Source organism: Colletotrichum godetiae (genome assembly GCF_030913485.1).
Source record: "Colletotrichum godetiae strain CBS 193.32 chromosome Unknown BDP55scaffold_16, whole genome shotgun sequence".
NCBI lineage: Eukaryota > Fungi > Ascomycota > Sordariomycetes > Glomerellales > Glomerellaceae > Colletotrichum > Colletotrichum godetiae.
In genome coordinates, this window is record NW_026851264.1 from 550,072 (window position 1) to 568,594 (window position 18,523).

Here is an 18,523-nt window from a genome sequence, read left to right on the forward strand (position 1 = left end):
ATGGAGATCAGATGACATAGCCAGCTCCCGATATCACCACCTATACTCCGTAGCTTTCAATGAGTTATTTCGAAGTGGTGTGACTAACGGCTCTTTGCAGAAAGTGGTAGGTGTGATTGCCTCTGTCTTGGTCGTACTCAGATAAGCTCTGGGGTTGCGGCCTAACCCTCAGCATCCCCGCGAAGCTAAGAAACCACTCACTGGGCTTACAATCCCGTGTTCAAGTTTACCAAATGGCAGATTATACGGAGTACAGATCTGAAATATCAGGGAAGCTGCCATGCGTCATTGGCCGCTGGCCTCCTCGAAGACATGCCCTGACCCGTTCGGGTGCCACGAGCCGGTTGTGAAGGGTCCGACCAGCCACTGCCGAGACGACAACTCCACCTCAAAGTAGGGATGAACAGTCTGGGGGAGCTTGCATAGCTTGGGCAGCTTCTTTCCCGGTGAGGAGTTATGAGCTGGCCAGACGCAGGTCGTCAGTCGAGGGACTGCGCTCGCTTAGTGCAAGCCTTGAATAACATCTGAGTTCGACTGTCAATATTATCTGATCACCTTCCCTATCTGGCCAAGAGGAGAGATTAGCGAGCCTCTCTCACAGGCAAGACACAAGCAATTCCAGGACATCCGGCGGATGATTTGCTGTCAAATCTGAATGGAATGAGGAAGGCGGGTAATTGACATGTTCGAACATGCCAACCGACCCGGGCACGCAACTCGCACGCAACCCTTCGAAATCCTTCTCACCTGCCCTTAAGGTTTAAGCTTAAAGCTCCCTCAACGGCGACGATTGGTGGCCAGCGTGCTAGTGGAACGAGCCGATCTGCATGGCCTGGGGTAGACCTGGTTGGATCCCCGAATGTCACCCCGCGCGGCGGTAAGGATCCAGTTCAGACAGTATAGTGACCTGAGGCTTTCTGTTGAAGGTTCGAATTTGGGCCATGGGATTCTAGAACTAACGTGCTCTTAGGAAGCGGTAGGGACTTTTGAAGCTATTCGTCAGTACAAAGAAGTCGCCTTATTTCTTGGACATCAACTTTCGGGCTGATGCATGTGGCTACCGTCGGCCACTCTATTAAATGTCAAGCGAAAGTTAGGGTGGAAGCAACTCCGCAAAGAGGGGAAAGGTTCACAAAAGGCAGCTCGATAAGATGTTGATGAACTGCCAAGGCTCTAAGACGCAGGCCAAGGACAAAAGCGAGTTTCCAGTCCTAATATCCCAGCTGCCAAGAGTTGCTGACTGGTAAACACGATTGTCCAGTCCCAGAATCAGAGGAGGTGTCAAAATACATGCGAATCTTCCCTAGTTGATGGGTCTACTTTTGAATCACACGTAGTCATCGCAGCGACCCAGCAGTCACCTGTTCATGCTTCCTCGCTCCCCTAACGGCATGAAAGTAGCTTTCCAAGATCAAAGACAGCCTAGATACAGACAGGCGGGAGGCGATTTGTGAGTCTTTGAGTTATCTAGAGAGTCGTCTCCCTACCAGCATAAGATTTTGGTCAACATTGATGACTTTGTAAGAAGGTCCAGTCAACATTATTCAATCCTCCTCATCGTCGCTGATATGAAGGCTTGCCAAGTCTTGAAATCTCACTCCCTGAGCCGCGAAGCGTTCCGTCAGGTACTGCACCTTGTCCTGTGGCAGTCTCTTCCTATGTCGCAGTCCACATTCCAGTACTTCCAGCTCCGGCAGAACTTCCGATATCCCCTCCTGCAATATATCTAAATCTTTATAAAACGGACCATTCTTCAAATCCGTCAACGTAAGTTTTTTAAGGCCACGAGGAAGAAGCTTCGCAAGGGGCTGAGCTTTCACAGAATCATAAATTTCGGATGGATTGAAAGAATGGCTTCTACCCCAAAAGCACATCCCGTCAAAATCGAGATTCTCCAATTTATTAAGCTTCCGAATCGAGCTAAGAAGACCATGGAGCGGGACATTGGGATCCTGGGTTGGCTCATTGTAGCCCCAAGAATCAAATCGCAGCGTTAGCTCTGTGATTCCCAAGCCGAGAGCATGGAGTGCATCCACCACTTCTTGAGGGCGACATAGCTGCGAGTTGCTCCCGATACGCATTGAGCGGTGGCTTGATGTGAACCAGAACTTCTTGAGACCAGGGAAACCGCACAGAAGTCTTTTGAGTTCGGCAGCGGTCAAGTCTGTTTTTGTCAAGATCAAGACTCGCACGCTGTTGAATTGAATGTCGGATTGAAGTCCCCGAATGCAAGTGAGCCAGAGGCTGTCTAGAGTTGGAGCGGCCTCTGCCAAAGGCTGCACCCGATCCGCCGATCCGTTCAACTCAATGTAAGCATCCACTAAATTGGGCAGCAGCGGCATTCCGATCCGAGCTCCGACTGCCTCTCGAAGTGACTTGAATGCATTTGAGCAGCCATGGACATTATACTCCCAACCTCGAAGGTTGGGCGTATGAGCAACTAGCATTTCTGTCATGAAACAGCCCAAGTGCTCGTAAGCCCCATGATTGAGACTAAATTGGATGTCTCCTACCGTTTCGGACGGTTGCAACTGTTGGCAGAGCCGCGTCAAAGCTTCTGGTGGCGTAAGTCCGAGGTCCTTGGTTGCCTGAATGATGATATCGAGATCTTCTTTGGTCAAGAGTCCTTTCCCGTCGAGCAAGTCTTCAATCTCTTTGACCTCAGAGGCGATCTTAGAATTTTTAATCATTGTTCTAAGAAGGCCTATCCGGCTGTCTTTGGTTCCATTTGTAGTGTTCGAGTGAGTTGGAGGTCTTGTAAAGGACAGTCGGTCGAATATGTGGGGCATTGTAATATCCCGGAATTCTCTGGAGGTCAATGAGAGCCTGGATACGCCTGAAGCGTCATCATTTTTCAATTCCAGGCAAATCTGGAAAAGAATTTCTGTCGGAAGATCCTGAAGGCGTATGATTGACGTTATCATTGGGGACTTAGTGGGCGTGGGTGGTTGAAGTTCTTTACGGCCGGGATCTTCAGCTGAGGACATTCAGGCGGCTTGCGGCTCATAGAGCAAGGCAGTAGAATTACGAAAGGGAATCGATTTGAACGCAATGAATATTAAAGATTGATTTTCAAAATCCACTGACTAGGACATTTCTTAATCTTGCTCCTTGTTAGCCCGCGGCTGCCTATTCGACCCCGCAACGTGAATCGTGAAAACCAGGTCATAAAAGCCTCTCAGCCAATTACAGACGCTCATTTCTCACTGGCTTTTGGTGAGTCATCCTAACGAACACGAACCCACTTCCCAATGAGTAGTTGACAGTCAAGACCGCCCTAAGCTAGGCGAAAGCGGCTTCAGGTGCTCTTGGAGCACTCCTGATATCCCTTTGGCTCATCTTTGATCCTCCTAGCATTCTGAATTCTGGCAAGGGTAGATATCGCCTAAAAAAGACGCTGAACCTAAAAACAAGATGAGGCATCTACAGACTGCTCCTCACACGCAAACGATTCAATGGTATCCATATCAACCTAATTCAGAAATAATCCATTCCTCTTCAGTCATCGCCTCGATGGAAACCGGCAGACCCCCATCATCCAAGTTGACATAAACACAACCGTTCAACCTAGAAACATCGAATTTAAAATCAATACCAAGTGAAACGAACTGTTCTCTGACATGCCGTAGCCGGTCGAGGAGGTCTTGAGACAATGGTCCATCGAAAAGCAGTTTGTTGTGAACTTGCTGTAACCCGGGGCAGCAATCCTCGAGATGGTGCGCAAGGGTGGGTAGCGCTTCCTCAAACGGCTTCGGGCTCTTCTAAGTGAGACGTAAGTTCTTTACAGCCCTTGGTAGAAGGTTTATGAGTATTTGTTCCGTCTCACTTTCTTGATCCTCGCCTGTGGACTCCTTGCCTGTGTCTTTCCACAAGCACACACTGTCCAGCTGAATATTGACCAAGGCCGTAAAATGCTTTAAAGACACTATCAGCCCCGAGTTGGGCTCATTTGAATCTGTAGGCAATGGCTCCCGCCCACGGCCTGTCCATGTGTCGGAGTGAAAGTTCAAGGAGAGGCCCTCCAACTGTGTTTCAAAGCCCCCCAAAGCATCAAGTACATCTTGCGGAGCACATCTCTGGTCTCTGAGAGAATAGTAGTCGTAGTCAAAGTTCGTCAAAGCGGGACACCCTGTCAAGACGGTCCTGAGCTCAGGGCCCGTAAAATTTGATGAGGTTAATCGGAGATCCTTGACCCTATCGAAGTGCCAGGCTTCCATTGGTGCAGCTAATCCTTGGATCCGGAGTGTTTGGAGATTGGGAGCGATTACAGGTAGCGTTCTGAGGAAGATTCCGGGCCCAAATAGCTGCAAGCGGACGTTTTTCAGCACAGGAAACATCGGCTGACGGTTGAAAGAGGATGAAGCCTGGACCATCCCTAACACTTCGAGGGCATTCCGGTAGCGGCCTATACTATAGTCTAGTGTGACGATATTGGGCGTATGTGCTATAATGAGTTCTGCGAAGAATGCGCGCACAGCGACGAGGCGCTGCATGTCGTCATCACTGAGGGCCCAGCCGCGCCTACCCTCAAGAGCTGGGTCAGCACCGCCGAAGCGGAGTAATTCTGGAACCGGGACATCAAATTTTGAGGCTGTCTGAAGAATGAAATCCATGTCTTCCTCGTCTATGCTAGGCACGGCGCCCCGTGATGATGGACAGTAGACGTTAGAGACATGCGCGGCGATCGATGGATTGGCGACTATGGTGCGTAGTAAACTCGCTCGGGTATCACGAGTCGGAGGACGACTAGATCTTCGACGTCGACGTCTCCCAGTACTTGTCGTGATGGTAATGTGTTTGAATATGATGGGGACTGATATTGCCCGCAGGTACTTCGAGACCTGAGAGATTGACAATAGTCCCGCCCGGTCGTCTCTAAACGAGGTACAGACCGCAGTCAACACCTCTGGAGGGAGATTTTCGAGCTTTGTGGTTGGCATAATGTGTGAGCATAGTATTTCTACGCCTACAGAGGCAGTAGAAATGAGACAGGCTAAGATCCTTGCTTGAGAACACTGACTGTCAGCTTGGAGTTCGTGAGGTTGGAAATTGAGCGACCAGCCTGTTGAAGGTTGTTGCTGCCTTTCTACCCCACTTCGGTAAGCAGCTAGCCGTAGTTGGACAAATTTAGCTCCCATGTGCGACTTGAAGTTGTGATGCAACGCTGATTCCATGTCGTCTTCTTAGTACTGAAATCTCCCCGACTGGCTATTACATTGGCGGGTTTTGTGCGAAGGTGGCACAACTGGAGCATGCTTTCGCAACTTTGAAGTAACGTCCTTGGTTGGAGTGCGCATGGTATTGACGGTCTTCGAGTCCCAAGCTCCACACGATTTGCAGCTTCAGTGATAACTTGGGAATTCCGAGTCTTGAAAGGAGTCAACACTTGATTATATGTCAAGCGGAAAGAAACATGGTATATATCTTGACAATCTGCTTATCATTTTAACGTGAAATAGACTTGAAGTTATGGAAAGAGTGTTTCCTGACGCCAACTCCGTATATGTCCGAACTCCTCCTTGTCCCCGGCCTTCATTATTCCCAATCCTTTTCTACTTTCCATGCATCGCTGGGTCTCAATCCAGCAGCACCAAAATCACACCCTCGATGACCCCATTTCCGTCGGAAGGTTTCTCGCCCGGCCTCGGTCATGACATCTATTCCAACCTGGAATCCAAGAGCATCATATGAATAAGGCTCCCGTGGATCTCCTCCCCTCTGTCCCAACTGCCAAGTATTCCTCTCCCGATCCGCATGCTTATGATTGAACATATCCTGACTGATCCTGTGCAGCCTCCTGAAAGTCGTCAAAGGATCAACAGCCGTCGTCGAATCCTCATCCGCGCCACCAGCCGCGTCATCCACCGGCGCCCCCGTCTCATCCAATTCCGGAACAGCATCAGGCACCGGTAGGCTCCCCTTGTCGTCTTCCAGCGGGACCTCGCCTAAAACCTTGCTCTGTGGTGGATTCGGGTCCGTGAAGCCAAACCCCTCGGGAACCTCCCCCTCGCGGTACAGGACGCGTAAGTCATCCAGCACTGACGCAACATCCTGGACAATACCCGCCTGCGCCTCTTTGATGCTCCATCCCGCCTCCTCGAGCCGCCAATGCATGTCGCAGTCCGTCATGTAGTACGGGATGAACGTGTCGAAGCCACCGACGTCTTCGTAAGCGCGCGGATTCACCAGGGCGAGGTGATCGTATGCGAAGAACCGGGCACCCCACTTGTGATCTGATCGCATCGTCTCATTCAACTCCTTGACGGCCAGCTCGTAAATGGTCTGGTACTCGGGTGTGCCGACTGCTCCAGAGACTCCTGGAATTCCCTCCTCGCTGGAGAGGACGAATGCGTCCATGTGACTCCAGAAGTAGTATGACCACGGCTTCTCCTTTGCAACCGTGATGAAGAAGTTTTGGAGTTGCGCAAAGTTGAGCAAAACCGGCGTGCGCATGACGTGAACGCCAAGCATGTGGAGCTGGGTGTAATTGAGATAGAACGGATTTTGCAGCGTCAACCGGCCTCGGGCATTTGAATCGTGAACGCCAGTATTCTCCACGACGTAGATCTGCTCCGCCGGCCAACCGGCGGTGATATAACCGACAACTGTCTGCAGCAGCATCGGCCAGCTCCGCGTGAAGCCGATCATCAAGGGCGGCGCCGTCGTCAAGGAGTATTTGTGGTATACGTTGGGCTTCTCAGGCCTATTCCACGATGGCACCGGTGGCGGCATGCCCGACGAGAGAAGCGGAAAGGGATCTTTGACGGGCGGTGGTGTCCAAGTCGGCTGCGGCTTGTAATTGGGCTTCGGGGTCGGTGTCGATGTCAGGCTGTTGATCTTGGGTGCATGGGGTTTTGCATCTGCCACCTTTTCCATCACTGTGTATCCGAACTCGGTTTGGACGAAGAAGAGTAAGAGGCATATTGCCAACACAACGTAGACGATGGGGACATTCCGACTTGATCTCGGGCCTGTCATGGACAGCATCCGAGGCGCTGGCATCGACAACATCGTGAGTTCGAGGCGAGGTGATACCCAGATTGTCGAATTCGATGGGTGTAGAAAGGGCGAAAATGAAATCGCCGTGGCGAAATCTAATGACCGTTGAGCGTTTGGTAGGAAGAGGGCTAGACGGGTCGAACTCGCAGCTAGTCGCTCTAGTGTCTCGTAAGACACGACCGGTGACGTGTTCGCGCCGCTTGAGACAAGTGATACGAAAAGGACGGAAATGCGGCAACAATGGCGTTGCGCCTCACTCGTTGGCTGAAAACAGAAAACAGAAACGTTCTCGTTTGTGGGCTGGTGACGTCGGTCTGAAGGGTCGGTTGTTTGACGTCGTGATACTTTTGTGTAAGGGAGCAAGGCGATTTTGCTCTCCTTCCCGGCTTCTTACACGAGGGTTACACAGCACTTTGTTTGCGTTACACGCGGATTAGAGTCTCTCAACAGAGTGTCGATAAGTGAACCGAGATTTCGCGTGCGTTGAGATCAAATTAATTGAATATTTGTTATCTGTTGTAATCTTGAAGAATTGAACGCTGCTAGGTGGTAAACACGTTGTGGGTGGCCGTCATGCAAAGAGTTGGGATAACATGATCGAAAGAGCGTCTCTGAGAAGCATGGGACGAGGGAAACAACAAGCGAAGTAGATATTAACAGCTGACAATACTTAAGAGAAGAAAAAGAGTTCGCTTGTCTGACGAGCGGACGGAAAACGGAAACCAACTGAATCAACCCCTTCTCGGCAAAGATTGCAATAAAAGGGCTCCGGGCGGTATTAAGCAAACAGACTTTAAAGGTTTGAGGGAAATGTTTGTAGACGTCACCGCCACACCAACTGCACTCACCAAGACTCACCAGAGTCACCACTTCCAACGCCAACGCTAAGCTCCAGCACCGAACCAGACTGCTAGCGGGGAGCTAACATCAGATGTTTCAAAACACCAGAGCCACGCGTTTCTCTTCCCCCCAAAGCCCCGGGGTTGGACCTTACTGCGTAGCGGGTGACGCTTTGACGGGCCCGATCGACCGACGACGGGGGCACGTCCCCCAAAGCTACAGGCTACGAGGATGAAAGGGGCTCTTCGGCGGGGGCCCGAAGTGGGAGGACGTACGGCTCCAGTGGAGGCTACCGTCTAATCTTAGGAAAGCTTGTTTCGATCGTCGCTAGGTTGTCCCTCGTTGAGAGGGCGGACTGAAAATGGTCTCGCTACGGACGTTGGTCCCAGGTCTTGCTAGGTGATTGGGAAGCTGGGTCCGTTGGAGTGAAGTTGCGCACCCCTTTTTTCGCCTTTCTTTTTCCCAGAGTTTGAGATTGTCACAAGTGGCTTCCTTTTTCGAGAAGGCTTCTCGTCTGTTCTGTCGCACTCAATGGCACACGAGAACGAGGCGATTTTGAGGCGATTTTGAGGCGAATGAGAGTTAACTGAGAGTTCTATGGGGCTTCAGCTACGCGTAGATCGTTGCGAATCCTGACTCGGGCCAGAATATCTCTATACCGTGGACCAGTTACAAGGAAAAGTAACTGCGACTCGAAGACAAACCCAGTCATAAAGTCTACTGTTCGCTCTTTACAAAACTCCCGTGAACCCGTTTAGTGAACAGCCGTTCTAGCTTTCGCCACCCGACGTCAACGTTTAAACTCAACGATTCAAATTTGAGTAGAGTCAGATGGTGTGTATACATTGAGGCTACTCGCGGTAATAGCCGAAAAGCATACCTTAGTTACGTTAAGTAACAACGTGAGGCGGAAAGTTCATAGAAGAGACAATACTACTGTATGTCTGGATTCAACGGTACTGCGGTACCGTCGGTGTTCTACAAATGGTGAGCAAGGTCGAGGGGTATCAAATCTATTAAGAATCAAACGATCGCTAAAGAATTCTACTACTCGTACATGTAGCAAAGCGGCGCCCCAGAAACCGTGTTCATCAGGTTCTTAATCTTCACTGGCGTGTTGAGAGGCGTAAGGTCAATGTCATCCTCGATGCTGCCCTCGGGGCTCTTTGGGTTATCTTGCAGGGACATTGTACCAAATACTCCCTGGCGATTCTTGAAGTCAAGGTTCTGCCAGATCCAATACACGCGGTCGACCTGGGCCTGGTGGACCCAGAACGCCGGGTCGCCGGGCGCGATGACACCGTCCGCCCCTGGATCCCCGCCAATGATGAAATGGCCACCACCGTGGATCCCCAAAGTGTTAGGAAAGAAGCGGTCATCGCCTTGTAAAAGCGAAGAGAAGTTCTTGATGTTGGTTTGTTCGAGGATGAGAGTTGTCGTATTTCTGAACGAGTTGAACCGCTGGGCTGCGTCCTTGTTCAGGTCTCGCTTTAGACATCTAGGTAGGTCTTGGAGGGGATCCGTGACATTGAAGGGCTTCGTGGTGCCATATTGCGCAAGTGAGGCGGGACCAATGTGTACAGTCATGTTCTGGAAGGGGCCTGACTTGATGCACCCGCCTCCGGAACCGGGCTTAAGTTTGATAGTGTTGTTTGAGAAGGGCTGGCGTAGTTGTAGACCGTCGTGGGGAATGAACTCGCCATCGCTTCCCAGCGAAAGCTCAGTGCCGTCAAAGACTGGCGAGGCGGCTGGGTTGTTTACATCAAGTCCCCATTCCCAGTATGGAAGGGCACCTGTTAAAGAGTGAGTTTCGCGAACGTTGTCATGGCAAAGAAATAATTTTGGAGGGCATACCTTTATATCTGCATTGTGTGCGCAATCTTTGCTCAAAACTGGCCAAGTAATAACGATGCCAAGCAAAGAATGAGGCCTAGGACGGTTGTTAGACAAGCTATCCACGAGCCTTCGACCATGATGTGCGTGATAGCAGACACTTACTGTCAAATGTGTGTTGCGAAAGCTGGTGTAGTGAACGGCTACAAAATCGTCGTACAGAGACTTTGCCATAGGCACTCTCTTAGGATCCGATACCACCGGCTCGTTCATGATGCATTGGACGGCAGTTATGAAGGACTTCCTCTCCGTGACAGTCAACTTTCGCCTGTGGGCAAATTAGCGACCGTCTCTGGGAACGCAGGAGGGGAAATTTTTGTTCCTCACCATTCTTTTCTCATCAACACCCCTTCTCCTTGACACAGCCTCGTACCATTTGTGGTGATGTTGGATATTGGATGTTTCTGTGGCACATTGATACTCCGCGCATTTTCGAGGGCTCTCTTATTCAGTTTCGCCAGAGCCGTTCCATTGTTAATCTCCTCTTCGGTGAACTCAGGCTTTGCCTTTGGTGGATTCGGCTTCGGTTTAGGCGCTGGCGGTGCGATGGGCACCGGGGCCGGAGGTGCTTTTGGTATCGCAGTTGGAGTTACCGTTGGCTTTGGCTTAGGGCCCGGTGGTACGATTGGCACAGGCGCAGGCGGAGGCTTTGGTCTCGGTCCTGGAGTTACAGACGGCCTCGGTATTGGAGCCGGCAGAGGGGCTAACGTATCGGGTTTCTTCTTGTGATGAGCGCTGACGGGCGTAGTGAGTGTAAGAAGGACGACAATAACCCCAAACACCCATGCCCAGCGCTTGCGAAAAGTCATCACGCCTAGCGAGGAGGATACTGAGAGACGCTGGGCAAGATTCACCCTGAACGAAAGATGATGGAATCAGGAAGGCATCACTAATCAGTCCACTAGGGCAAGCAGGCTGAAGATTGGGGCAGGGAAGGTTGACGATATAAGAAGAGCGCAGATACTGCTAGTTTCACGCCGCAGAGACTAGCAAAGTAAATAGAACCACCTTATTGCGATGAGACAGAGGTTATTTGTGCATGGATGGGTAGGCTGACCCCGTATAAGCCTGAGAACTATTACCTATGATCTGGTGAACGGGTGTCATTGGCTGTGCGTAGCGTTGGGAGACTCGGTGGGCAAACGTTATAATAACCTTTTGCTCCCCGCACAAGGGCCGTGCCTGGAGGTGGTCGGTTCGGCAGCGGCACCAACGGCCTGGTACCATGTCGCCTGCCCGTTGACAGCTGCCGGTATTGCATAGAGACTTTGGGCAGAGGGGAGCGGCGTGGGTTCGATCGGCAGACTTCTCGGCCGCGCTGGTTTCCGAGGGGATGGATGGTGAAGGGGCTGAAGCTACGAGGCCAACTGAGAGATTAGCTCTTGCGGTGTTCATCGTAGCTTTGAAGTCAAGAAAACACTGGGAAGTCAGTTCCCTAGAAGTTGCAGTCACTGGAAAGAGCAAAATGGGCGAATGTGCGTGTGATCAGGGTTGTCTCGTCGCCCGCATAAGGCGAACTGAGTTAATGCCAAAGATCGTTCTGCGCTTGCTCGCAACATGTCTCGGCAACACGAATTGTCTGCCCGATTCTGGAAGAGCGCAAGAGTGCCCTTTCCCGCGAGACTTGACATCTTGGCGAGAGTTTGTGCCCAAGCTATCGCGAGGTTCGGGCGGCAAATCTAGATGCCTCTCAGACTGCTTGAGCGAGCTCATGATCTTGAAGAATTCGGCGGGAGCACAAAGTTGATGTGACTGAACAATGGACCGCATCAGCCGGCGACGGCAGGACGGCAGCGCCATGTGCAAAGTGGGATGATAAAGACCCGAGCGCAAACAGATGCCCAGAGCGTAAGAGACGATGAGTGACCCCCGGCGAGGTTGCGAGGAAATCATGCCCGGCTGAGGTATAGAATACTGAGCATCTTGGACAGTTCATCCTTCTTTGCTTTGCAGAACATGAAGGCAGAGAGTCGGGCAGGATAAGGTAAAGTTTCTAGGAAGATGTTGTTCATTACAAATTAGACCAGATGCACCCTTGGACGCCCGTCTCGGCCTCCATCCATGTAATATGGGCGCCTTCGTATTCCGGAATGAGACACAGTTTGAAGGAGCAGATGAAGACTTGACGCATCGAAGGCAGCCACAGCAGCTTTCTCTAAGTTGTCCGGCCGAGACTCAAAGAACCACATCCGAGGCGACATCTCGGAATCCCGTTAGGTTGTTCGTGGACCGAAGCAGTGACTCTCGCATGTCGCGGCAAACGCAGCCTCAATACGATCCAGGATGACCTGCAATGTATGCATATTGCATTGTGCATATAGGTAGTCAAGCACCTTGCCGCATTGAGGCGATGTCGGGGTGGAGTTGGGCGTCCATTTCCCAGCTCGAGATGTGTTGTCTTGTCACGAGTTGAAGTTGGCGGTCTGCGCCTGAGGTGCCTCACCGCACCCCGGGGATTTAACGGCAGGTGCAGGTACCAAACTTGCGAAGCGGGCACGTCAATTGGACCCACTCGTCGGATGCGGCGCGAACTTTTCGCCTAAATGTTTAGCGAGCGCGTTTTAGTGCTCACCTTTCCAAATTTCCAGCGGTGATTCACCTTGATTCACTGAGGAACTGCAGTCACTCGCCGTGGTGTTGACTCATCATTGGGCACGGCCCCCATCGCCCCCAAAAATGAGTCCAACGACCCCGCCACGCCCGCCACCGCTGATAAGATAAAAAATTCGAAAATCCCGGGCGAGGTTGGAGGGGCAGAGGGGTACTCAACATCCACGCTCTAAGCAATTGTTTCTATCCTATCCTGAACAGCCTTGTGCCAGCACCAAGCCATCAACAACCTACAGGATAAGCGCTTCCAATTCAAAGTAGAAGCGCTCAATATGGCTTCCAACGAGTCTCCCGCTGCTCCTCACGAGCCCCCTTACACATACCGCCCAAACCAGGGCTACGAACAGACCGAAGACATCCCCGCCGAACTGAGAACCGTGCCCCACGATGCCGCAGGCCAGGAAGAAGAAGACGACGACTTGGAGGACGTCTTTGGCGAGGACGAGGAGATTGACGATGAGGACTGGACCGCCGACTCTGGTGATCTGACCAAGTCCTACAATCGGCAGCGCATGTTCAACAGCAACGACAATGCCGTCCCACGTTCCAACATCCAGAGACCGACTGCGAACACCAAGTCGAGTGTCGACGACCAAATTACAGCACTTTCCAAGCATGCTGCCAAGATCAGGCTGGATAGCGTCAAGGACACCGATGAGAAGAGCAAGGATAAGGCGGACCGCGCAACGAGCGAGCAGGTACTGGATCAGCGCACGCGCATGATCCTGCTGCAGATGATCAACCGTGGCATCGTCAGTGAGATTCATGGTGCCATCAGTACCGGAAAGGAGGCCAACGTCTACCACGCCATTTTGCACCCCGAGGGCGACAGTCCCAATGTGCAGCGGGCCATCAAGGTGTACAAGACATCGATTCTCGTCTTCAAGGATCGCGAGAGATACATTGCAGGCGAGCACCGTTTCCAGAAGGGTTTCGACAAGAGCAGCAACAGAAAGATGGTCAAGTTGTGGGCCGAGAAGGAGTTCCGTAACTTGAGGAGAATACATGCCGCGGGCATCCCGTGTCCGGAACCCATCAGCCTGAAGCTGCACGTTCTGGCTATGGGCTTCCTCGGTGACAAGAAGGGATGGGCGTATCCCCGTCTAAGAGACGCAAACCTGACCGGAGACGATGTCGATGAGCAGTGGAGAGCACTGTACGTCCAGCTTCTGGGTCTCATGCGCCGGATATACCAGATTTGCAGGCTCGTTCACGCCGATTTGAGCGAGTACAACATCCTGTACAACGCGGGAAAGCTGTACATCATTGATGTATCCCAGAGTGTCGAGCCCGACCACCCGCGGGCATTAGAGTTCCTGCGCATGGATATTAAGAACGTTGGCGACTTTTTCAGGAGAAAGGGAGTCGACACGCTCAGCGACCGCAGCATCTTTGACTTCATCTCTGCGGCGGACGGTCCTGTTGAGGAGCCTGCCCTAGGTGAGGCTATCGAGCAGCTGTACACCAGCAGGCCCGCCGACGACGAGGAGGCTGCTGCGGAGCAAGAGGTTGACAACGAGGTTTTCCGGAAACAGTACATTCCCCAGACCCTCGAGCAGGTCTATGACATTGAGAAGGATGCCGCAAAGATTGGGCAGGGTGATGGTGACAAGCTTGTCTACAAGAACCTTTTGGCCGACGCTGTCGTCAAGGACGAAGAGAAGGAAGAGGAAGAGGAGGAAGAGACTTCGGAGGACGAATCAGGCAGCGGAGCTTCTCTGGCCAGCGGCGAGGAGGACGATTCCAAGTTTGACAAGGGCCGGCCTAGGGGGCGCAAGCACGAGGACAAGGACGAGAAGAAGGTTAGTCTGTCTGCGTGGAATACGAGGAATAGCTTTACTGACACAGCACAGCAACACAAGCAGGCTGTCAAGGAGGCCAAACGCGAGAAGCGCAAGGAGAAGATCCCCAAGAGCGTCAAGAAGAAGCTTGTCTCGGCGTCGTCAAGAAAGAAGCACTAAGCTGCTCAATCGTGGACGAAAACAAGCGAGCCGATCTGGGCTCCAGCGAGGATAGGTCTGGTGGCGGAGGATATATGTAAGGGGCCTTATGTGTATGCAATCGGGTGATGAAGACTCGATCGGCCACGGACGGGCGGGATGCTGTGTTCTGGCTCCCAAGCCACAACCGCTTCTCGCCCGTCATCACTGGCTCTAGAATGCCCCTAGAGGTTTTCACACGCCTCAAGGGCATCGTGATGATCAAGGAGAGCTCTGACGATTGCTACCGTTCTGCGGCGGTGTTGGAATTTTGGAATGGAAGAGTATAGGCTGTCCAAGTTGAGCCCTTTCACCTATCACAACTTAGACCGAGCAGAGAATTGAAGGCACCCTCTTCGTCATTTCTTCGAAGTACCTGACGTGATGTTACATCCCGCCCGTTCGCTAAGTTACTTCTTTCTCGTCCTTCCATCTGCTCTTACCAAGGTCAGTTGGGAGTAAAGTAGATGCCCCCAACTACGTACCTGCTGAGGTGAGGAAGGCACGTATTCCTACCTTCCCATACCTTGTTCATAACTTCCACCCCCAGGTTGACGGAGGAAAGTGTCGAGGGATGCTTATTACGCCTTCCTTCCTAGGTTCACCCTTTACCTTCCTGTTCCTTCTCAAGGGCTGTCTAGGCCTCGCCTCTTTTTCTTCTTCCACACAAATATCCCAACCATCCACAGAATCACCCTTCGTACACTCTTTCATCCTCAACTCTGAGAATCCATCATCACTCGTTTCCTCCACCTTCACCAGGGCATTGTCATTTTCCGACCTTCTCTAAGCAACACCACCTCCACTCGCTATTCCCGCCACCCGCTCAACATGTTGAAGCCGCTCCTCACTCTGTTGCTGGCTGCCATGGTCGCGGCTCAGTCCAACCACGTCATCTACGGCTTCGAGTACCTTGGGTGCGTCAGCGTCACCTCGGACAAATTCGACGCCTTTGTCAACTTTGGTAAAGGATACACCCCTGAGCAGTGTCAGTCTGCTTGCACCGGTCGCAACTACGCTGCTACTTTCCCCGAGTAAGTCGTCCTATCGCTCACACTCTTAAAAACATTTCATGCATTAGCATCACAATGGCCACCCGATACTGACGAGTATCGTCTTCAACAGTGGTTGTCGTTGCGGCAGCAGCATTCAGAGCTTCCCAGTCGTGAACGAGGCTCTCTGCAGCAACCCGTGCAATGGCAACATCGCGCTCGGCCAGTGTGGATTCTTTAATCCTCCGACCTGCAGCTATGCCAATGTGTACAAGGCTTGCAACGAGATGCCGCTTCCCTCTGATCCGTCTCCCGCTGGCCCGGCTCCAACTGGTCCAGATGGCAGTGATCCCGGTCCGGATATCACGTACTCCACCATCCGACTCCCTCCCATTACCCGTACCGTGAAGCTGGCCACGAGATCGACTGTAATCATCCAGAGCGTTACACCAGGCGGTGGTGGTCTGACAACTTCCTTCACCGTTCTGTCGGGCACTCCTACTACTCTGTCGCTAGCTTCTCCCTCGGCTCCTACAGTTGTCATTCAGACGGTCGTCGTTCATGTCCCGCCGACGAGTACACCTGGATTGCAAAGTTACGGCAGCATTCAGTCGGATCCTCCCGTAGCTACCGCACCACCAGCTGCGCCAGTGATTGAGACATATACCAACCCTCTCGCACCACCTCAGACGACTCCCAGCGACCCTGGCGTCACTAGTCTGACCCCGTACGATGACCCTCCCGTCATCGTTCCTTCTCCGGGCAACGTCACCATTCCCGTCGCTACATCTACTCCCGACGGACCGATGTTCCAGACGCTCATTCTGACGGACGACCCTCCTGCTGCCACCGCGACATTCACTCCAGCCATCGTCACCCAGAGCCCAGCCCAGCGACTCATGGTTGGGGGCTTCGGCGTCATCGCAGGCGCCCTGATTGCGATGGGCTTCTAAGCGACAGGTTTCTGGTCAATAACCGCCCACGTGCGAGCGCATATGAAACGGAGAAGGCGGATTGACAAAATTGTACAGACGAGATCATTATTTGGAAGATTTTTGGAGGCTGTGAGGCCTGATAGTCGCCGACAGCTATTAGTTCAGGGGCGTGATGCTGGGGAAAGTTGCTAGCATAGTCTCAGGCTTCTGTCATGTCGCAAACATTAAGAGAATCATCTGTCTTATTCCCAACGTACTCGTCAGTGATGTTCCCACAAGCTTGAGATTGAGCCATCAACGTTGCAATGCCAACATAGGTTGTCTTGGTGATTGAGTTGCTATATAGGCCATGCCTGGGAATCCTGCCAGACGCATCCGCGCTCTTGGATCGCAGCCGGTTGCAGTTGCTTCAGCGGACGGATTCAGGGGTACAGTTCAGGCACGGTATGGCAGTCACCTTGATTGCACGCCAGCCCCTCCTTCCTTCCGGATAGTCACACGGTAAAGATGACCCACCTGAGACCGGGGACCTGATGAAGAGTACGTACCGATGAACGCCTTATCGCCAAGTTCAGGGCAGTTGGTTCATTTGGGTGATACTTCAAGTCTGCAAAACCACCTGCTGCTCTACATCCAACTGTTTCTTTACTCCTGCAACCTCTCGTGCTCTTTTCAACTTTCACAGACACAGCAGACAGCCGAAAAAACTGGTTCAAGCTCTGCACCGTCATCCGCTCTGTCGCTACGGCGCCCAGCAGCCATGTCGGAACTAACTCTCCAAGTACCGGGCCTGGGTCGCGACACATCACCGCGGGTCGTGCCGCGCGACGCGCCTCTCACCGCTTCGGATGCGGACGCAGCCCCGGCCGCGGCGATCAAGGGAGATGACCGAGCCGAAGCGATCCCCGGCGCCCATGTCGACGCCGGGTCCCAGATCTCCCTTCCCATTCGGACACAGCAACCACTCAGGGAAGCGAAGAAGTATGTGAACGGCTCAGCGGGGCCGTTCTTCGAGGTCCTCTCCTCCGACCTCCGCTACCAGATTTACCAGCTTGCTTTTGGCCGCAAGATTCTACATCTCTACTTACTGTACCGCCGCAGCCTCCAACCAGATGTGAGATGGCGGAAAGGCCACCAGCCTGTGCCGGCTTGGTACCCTCATTCACCGAGCGTGTCGCCTATGGATCCGCCTTTTGCCGATGCGAGTATGACGCCGCAGTGGTACTGGTGGAGCTGCGTATGCGGGCCGGAGGATCGAAAGCTCGAGACTAAACTGTCTGATCAGTGTCCTAGAGGTTTCTACCAGACATGCGGTCCTAAGGAGACCTATCTGGGTGTACTCCCATGGTTGCTAACATGCCGAAGAGCGTGAGTTCGTTCTCCGCACCCGAGGGAGTTCATCGTGGCGCATGAGATGAGACAAACGGTGGTTTTCATTACATCGGATGACCAATACTGACTGATGTGCAGCTACGAAGAGACGATACAGGTCTTGTACGCGAGCAACACATTCAAGTTCGAGCAGAGGCTTGAGGCCATGTACTTTCGATATTCCATCGCCACGCCGCAGCTCAGCTGGATCACATCACTGGAAATACGCATACCGGACCGCGATGAGTCCCTCATCGACAAATCCCTCGACAAGTCTCCGCGACCTTCACCCGGGGCGCCTACAATCACTGAGCTTCGGGCACTCAGTCCCCGAGACCAGTATCTGAACATCATTGAGAGTATCGCGCCGAATTTCCCTGCCCTCCGTCGGCTACACATTTCCTTTGAGGGTTCCGTTCGTAGGGTCCCGGTGCCTCGACCGAATGTGACTACCCTCCTCATCTCCACTCTTGGCGATGTGGACACGAACGAGCTAGAGTCTCTCATATTGGGGCCTATTGACGCGATGCCCGAGGAGATTGACAAGCAGGTTCTGTTTTACCAATCGCTGTACACTGCACTTCTTGCAGCAGAGAGCCAGAAAGGTGAGGGCGAGGTCAAGGAGGTTGAATACCTGCGGAGCGACGGACGCCCCGGGTGGACTAAGTTCTGGCGGTCATTGGAGCCGGCAGAGGGAAAAAAGGCGGGATACTGGGTTTGCAAGCACGGCTGAAAAGCCGAAACCGAAGGTTGACAGCCTGAATGGCAGGCTTGTCTCGGTTCATGTATAGGCCCCGTCACACGTCACGGTTCGTCTAAGGCTCACCTCGTTCGGCCGCCGCATCACATTATACCAAGGCATTTTCCAGTTCCAAACAGGTGTCTGTCAAGTGGCCCCTCTTCC

The 18,523-nt window shown here is 52.6% G+C and overlaps 8 protein-coding genes across 8 annotated transcripts; 3 read left to right on the forward strand and 5 right to left on the reverse strand.

Annotated features, from left to right (window-relative positions):
- Positions 1-1,544: 1,544 nt before the first annotated feature.
- BDP55DRAFT_630935 (uncharacterized protein) lies at positions 1,545-2,987 on the reverse strand (the record flags this gene model as incomplete). The annotated part of the gene is made up of 1 exon (XM_060572224.1): positions 1,545-2,987. One exon carries the CDS (start codon positions 2,985-2,987, stop codon positions 1,545-1,547), a length of 1,443 nt encoding a protein of 480 aa, XP_060430851.1.
- A 774-nt stretch (positions 2,988-3,761) lies between these two features.
- On the reverse strand, positions 3,762-5,174 carry BDP55DRAFT_630936 (uncharacterized protein; the record flags this gene model as incomplete). Its single annotated transcript, XM_060572225.1, has 1 exon — positions 3,762-5,174. One exon carries the CDS (start codon positions 5,172-5,174, stop codon positions 3,762-3,764), a length of 1,413 nt encoding a protein of 470 aa, XP_060430852.1.
- Positions 5,175-5,535: 361 nt separating this feature from the next.
- BDP55DRAFT_630937 (uncharacterized protein) lies at positions 5,536-7,011 on the reverse strand (the record flags this gene model as incomplete). The annotated part of the gene is made up of 1 exon (XM_060572226.1): positions 5,536-7,011. One exon carries the CDS (start codon positions 7,009-7,011, stop codon positions 5,536-5,538), a length of 1,476 nt encoding a protein of 491 aa, XP_060430853.1.
- Positions 7,012-8,845: 1,834 nt separating this feature from the next.
- BDP55DRAFT_660914 (uncharacterized protein) lies at positions 8,846-10,025 on the reverse strand. The gene is made up of 3 exons (XM_060574671.1): positions 9,838-10,025; positions 9,694-9,769; positions 8,846-9,632 (listed from the first exon to the last, which is right to left on the reverse strand). The coding sequence occupies exons 1-3, from the start codon at positions 9,943-9,945 to the stop codon at positions 8,887-8,889; spliced, it is 930 nt and encodes a 309-aa protein (XP_060430854.1). The 5' UTR covers positions 9,946-10,025; the 3' UTR covers positions 8,846-8,886.
- BDP55DRAFT_660916 (uncharacterized protein) lies at positions 10,024-10,902 on the reverse strand. The gene has a single exon (XM_060574672.1). It carries the CDS (start codon positions 10,539-10,541, stop codon positions 10,056-10,058), a length of 486 nt encoding a protein of 161 aa, XP_060430855.1. The 5' UTR covers positions 10,542-10,902; the 3' UTR covers positions 10,024-10,055.
- Positions 10,903-12,308: 1,406 nt separating this feature from the next.
- BDP55DRAFT_660919 (RIO1 family-domain-containing protein) lies at positions 12,309-14,767 on the forward strand. Its single transcript, XM_060574673.1, has one exon. It carries the CDS (start codon positions 12,615-12,617, stop codon positions 14,301-14,303), a length of 1,689 nt encoding a protein of 562 aa, XP_060430856.1. The 5' UTR covers positions 12,309-12,614; the 3' UTR covers positions 14,304-14,767.
- Positions 14,768-16,748, forward strand: BDP55DRAFT_660922 (uncharacterized protein). Its single transcript, XM_060574674.1, has 2 exons — positions 14,768-15,355; positions 15,447-16,748. The coding sequence occupies exons 1-2, from the start codon at positions 15,153-15,155 to the stop codon at positions 16,264-16,266; spliced, it is 1,023 nt and encodes a 340-aa protein (XP_060430857.1). The 5' UTR covers positions 14,768-15,152; the 3' UTR covers positions 16,267-16,748.
- Positions 16,749-17,008: 260 nt separating this feature from the next.
- On the forward strand, positions 17,009-18,352 carry BDP55DRAFT_727648 (uncharacterized protein; the record flags this gene model as incomplete). The annotated part of the gene is made up of 2 exons (XM_060579331.1): positions 17,009-17,616; positions 17,719-18,352. 2 exons carry the CDS (start codon positions 17,009-17,011, stop codon positions 18,350-18,352), a joined length of 1,242 nt encoding a protein of 413 aa, XP_060430858.1.
- Positions 18,353-18,523: the final 171 nt, after the last annotated feature.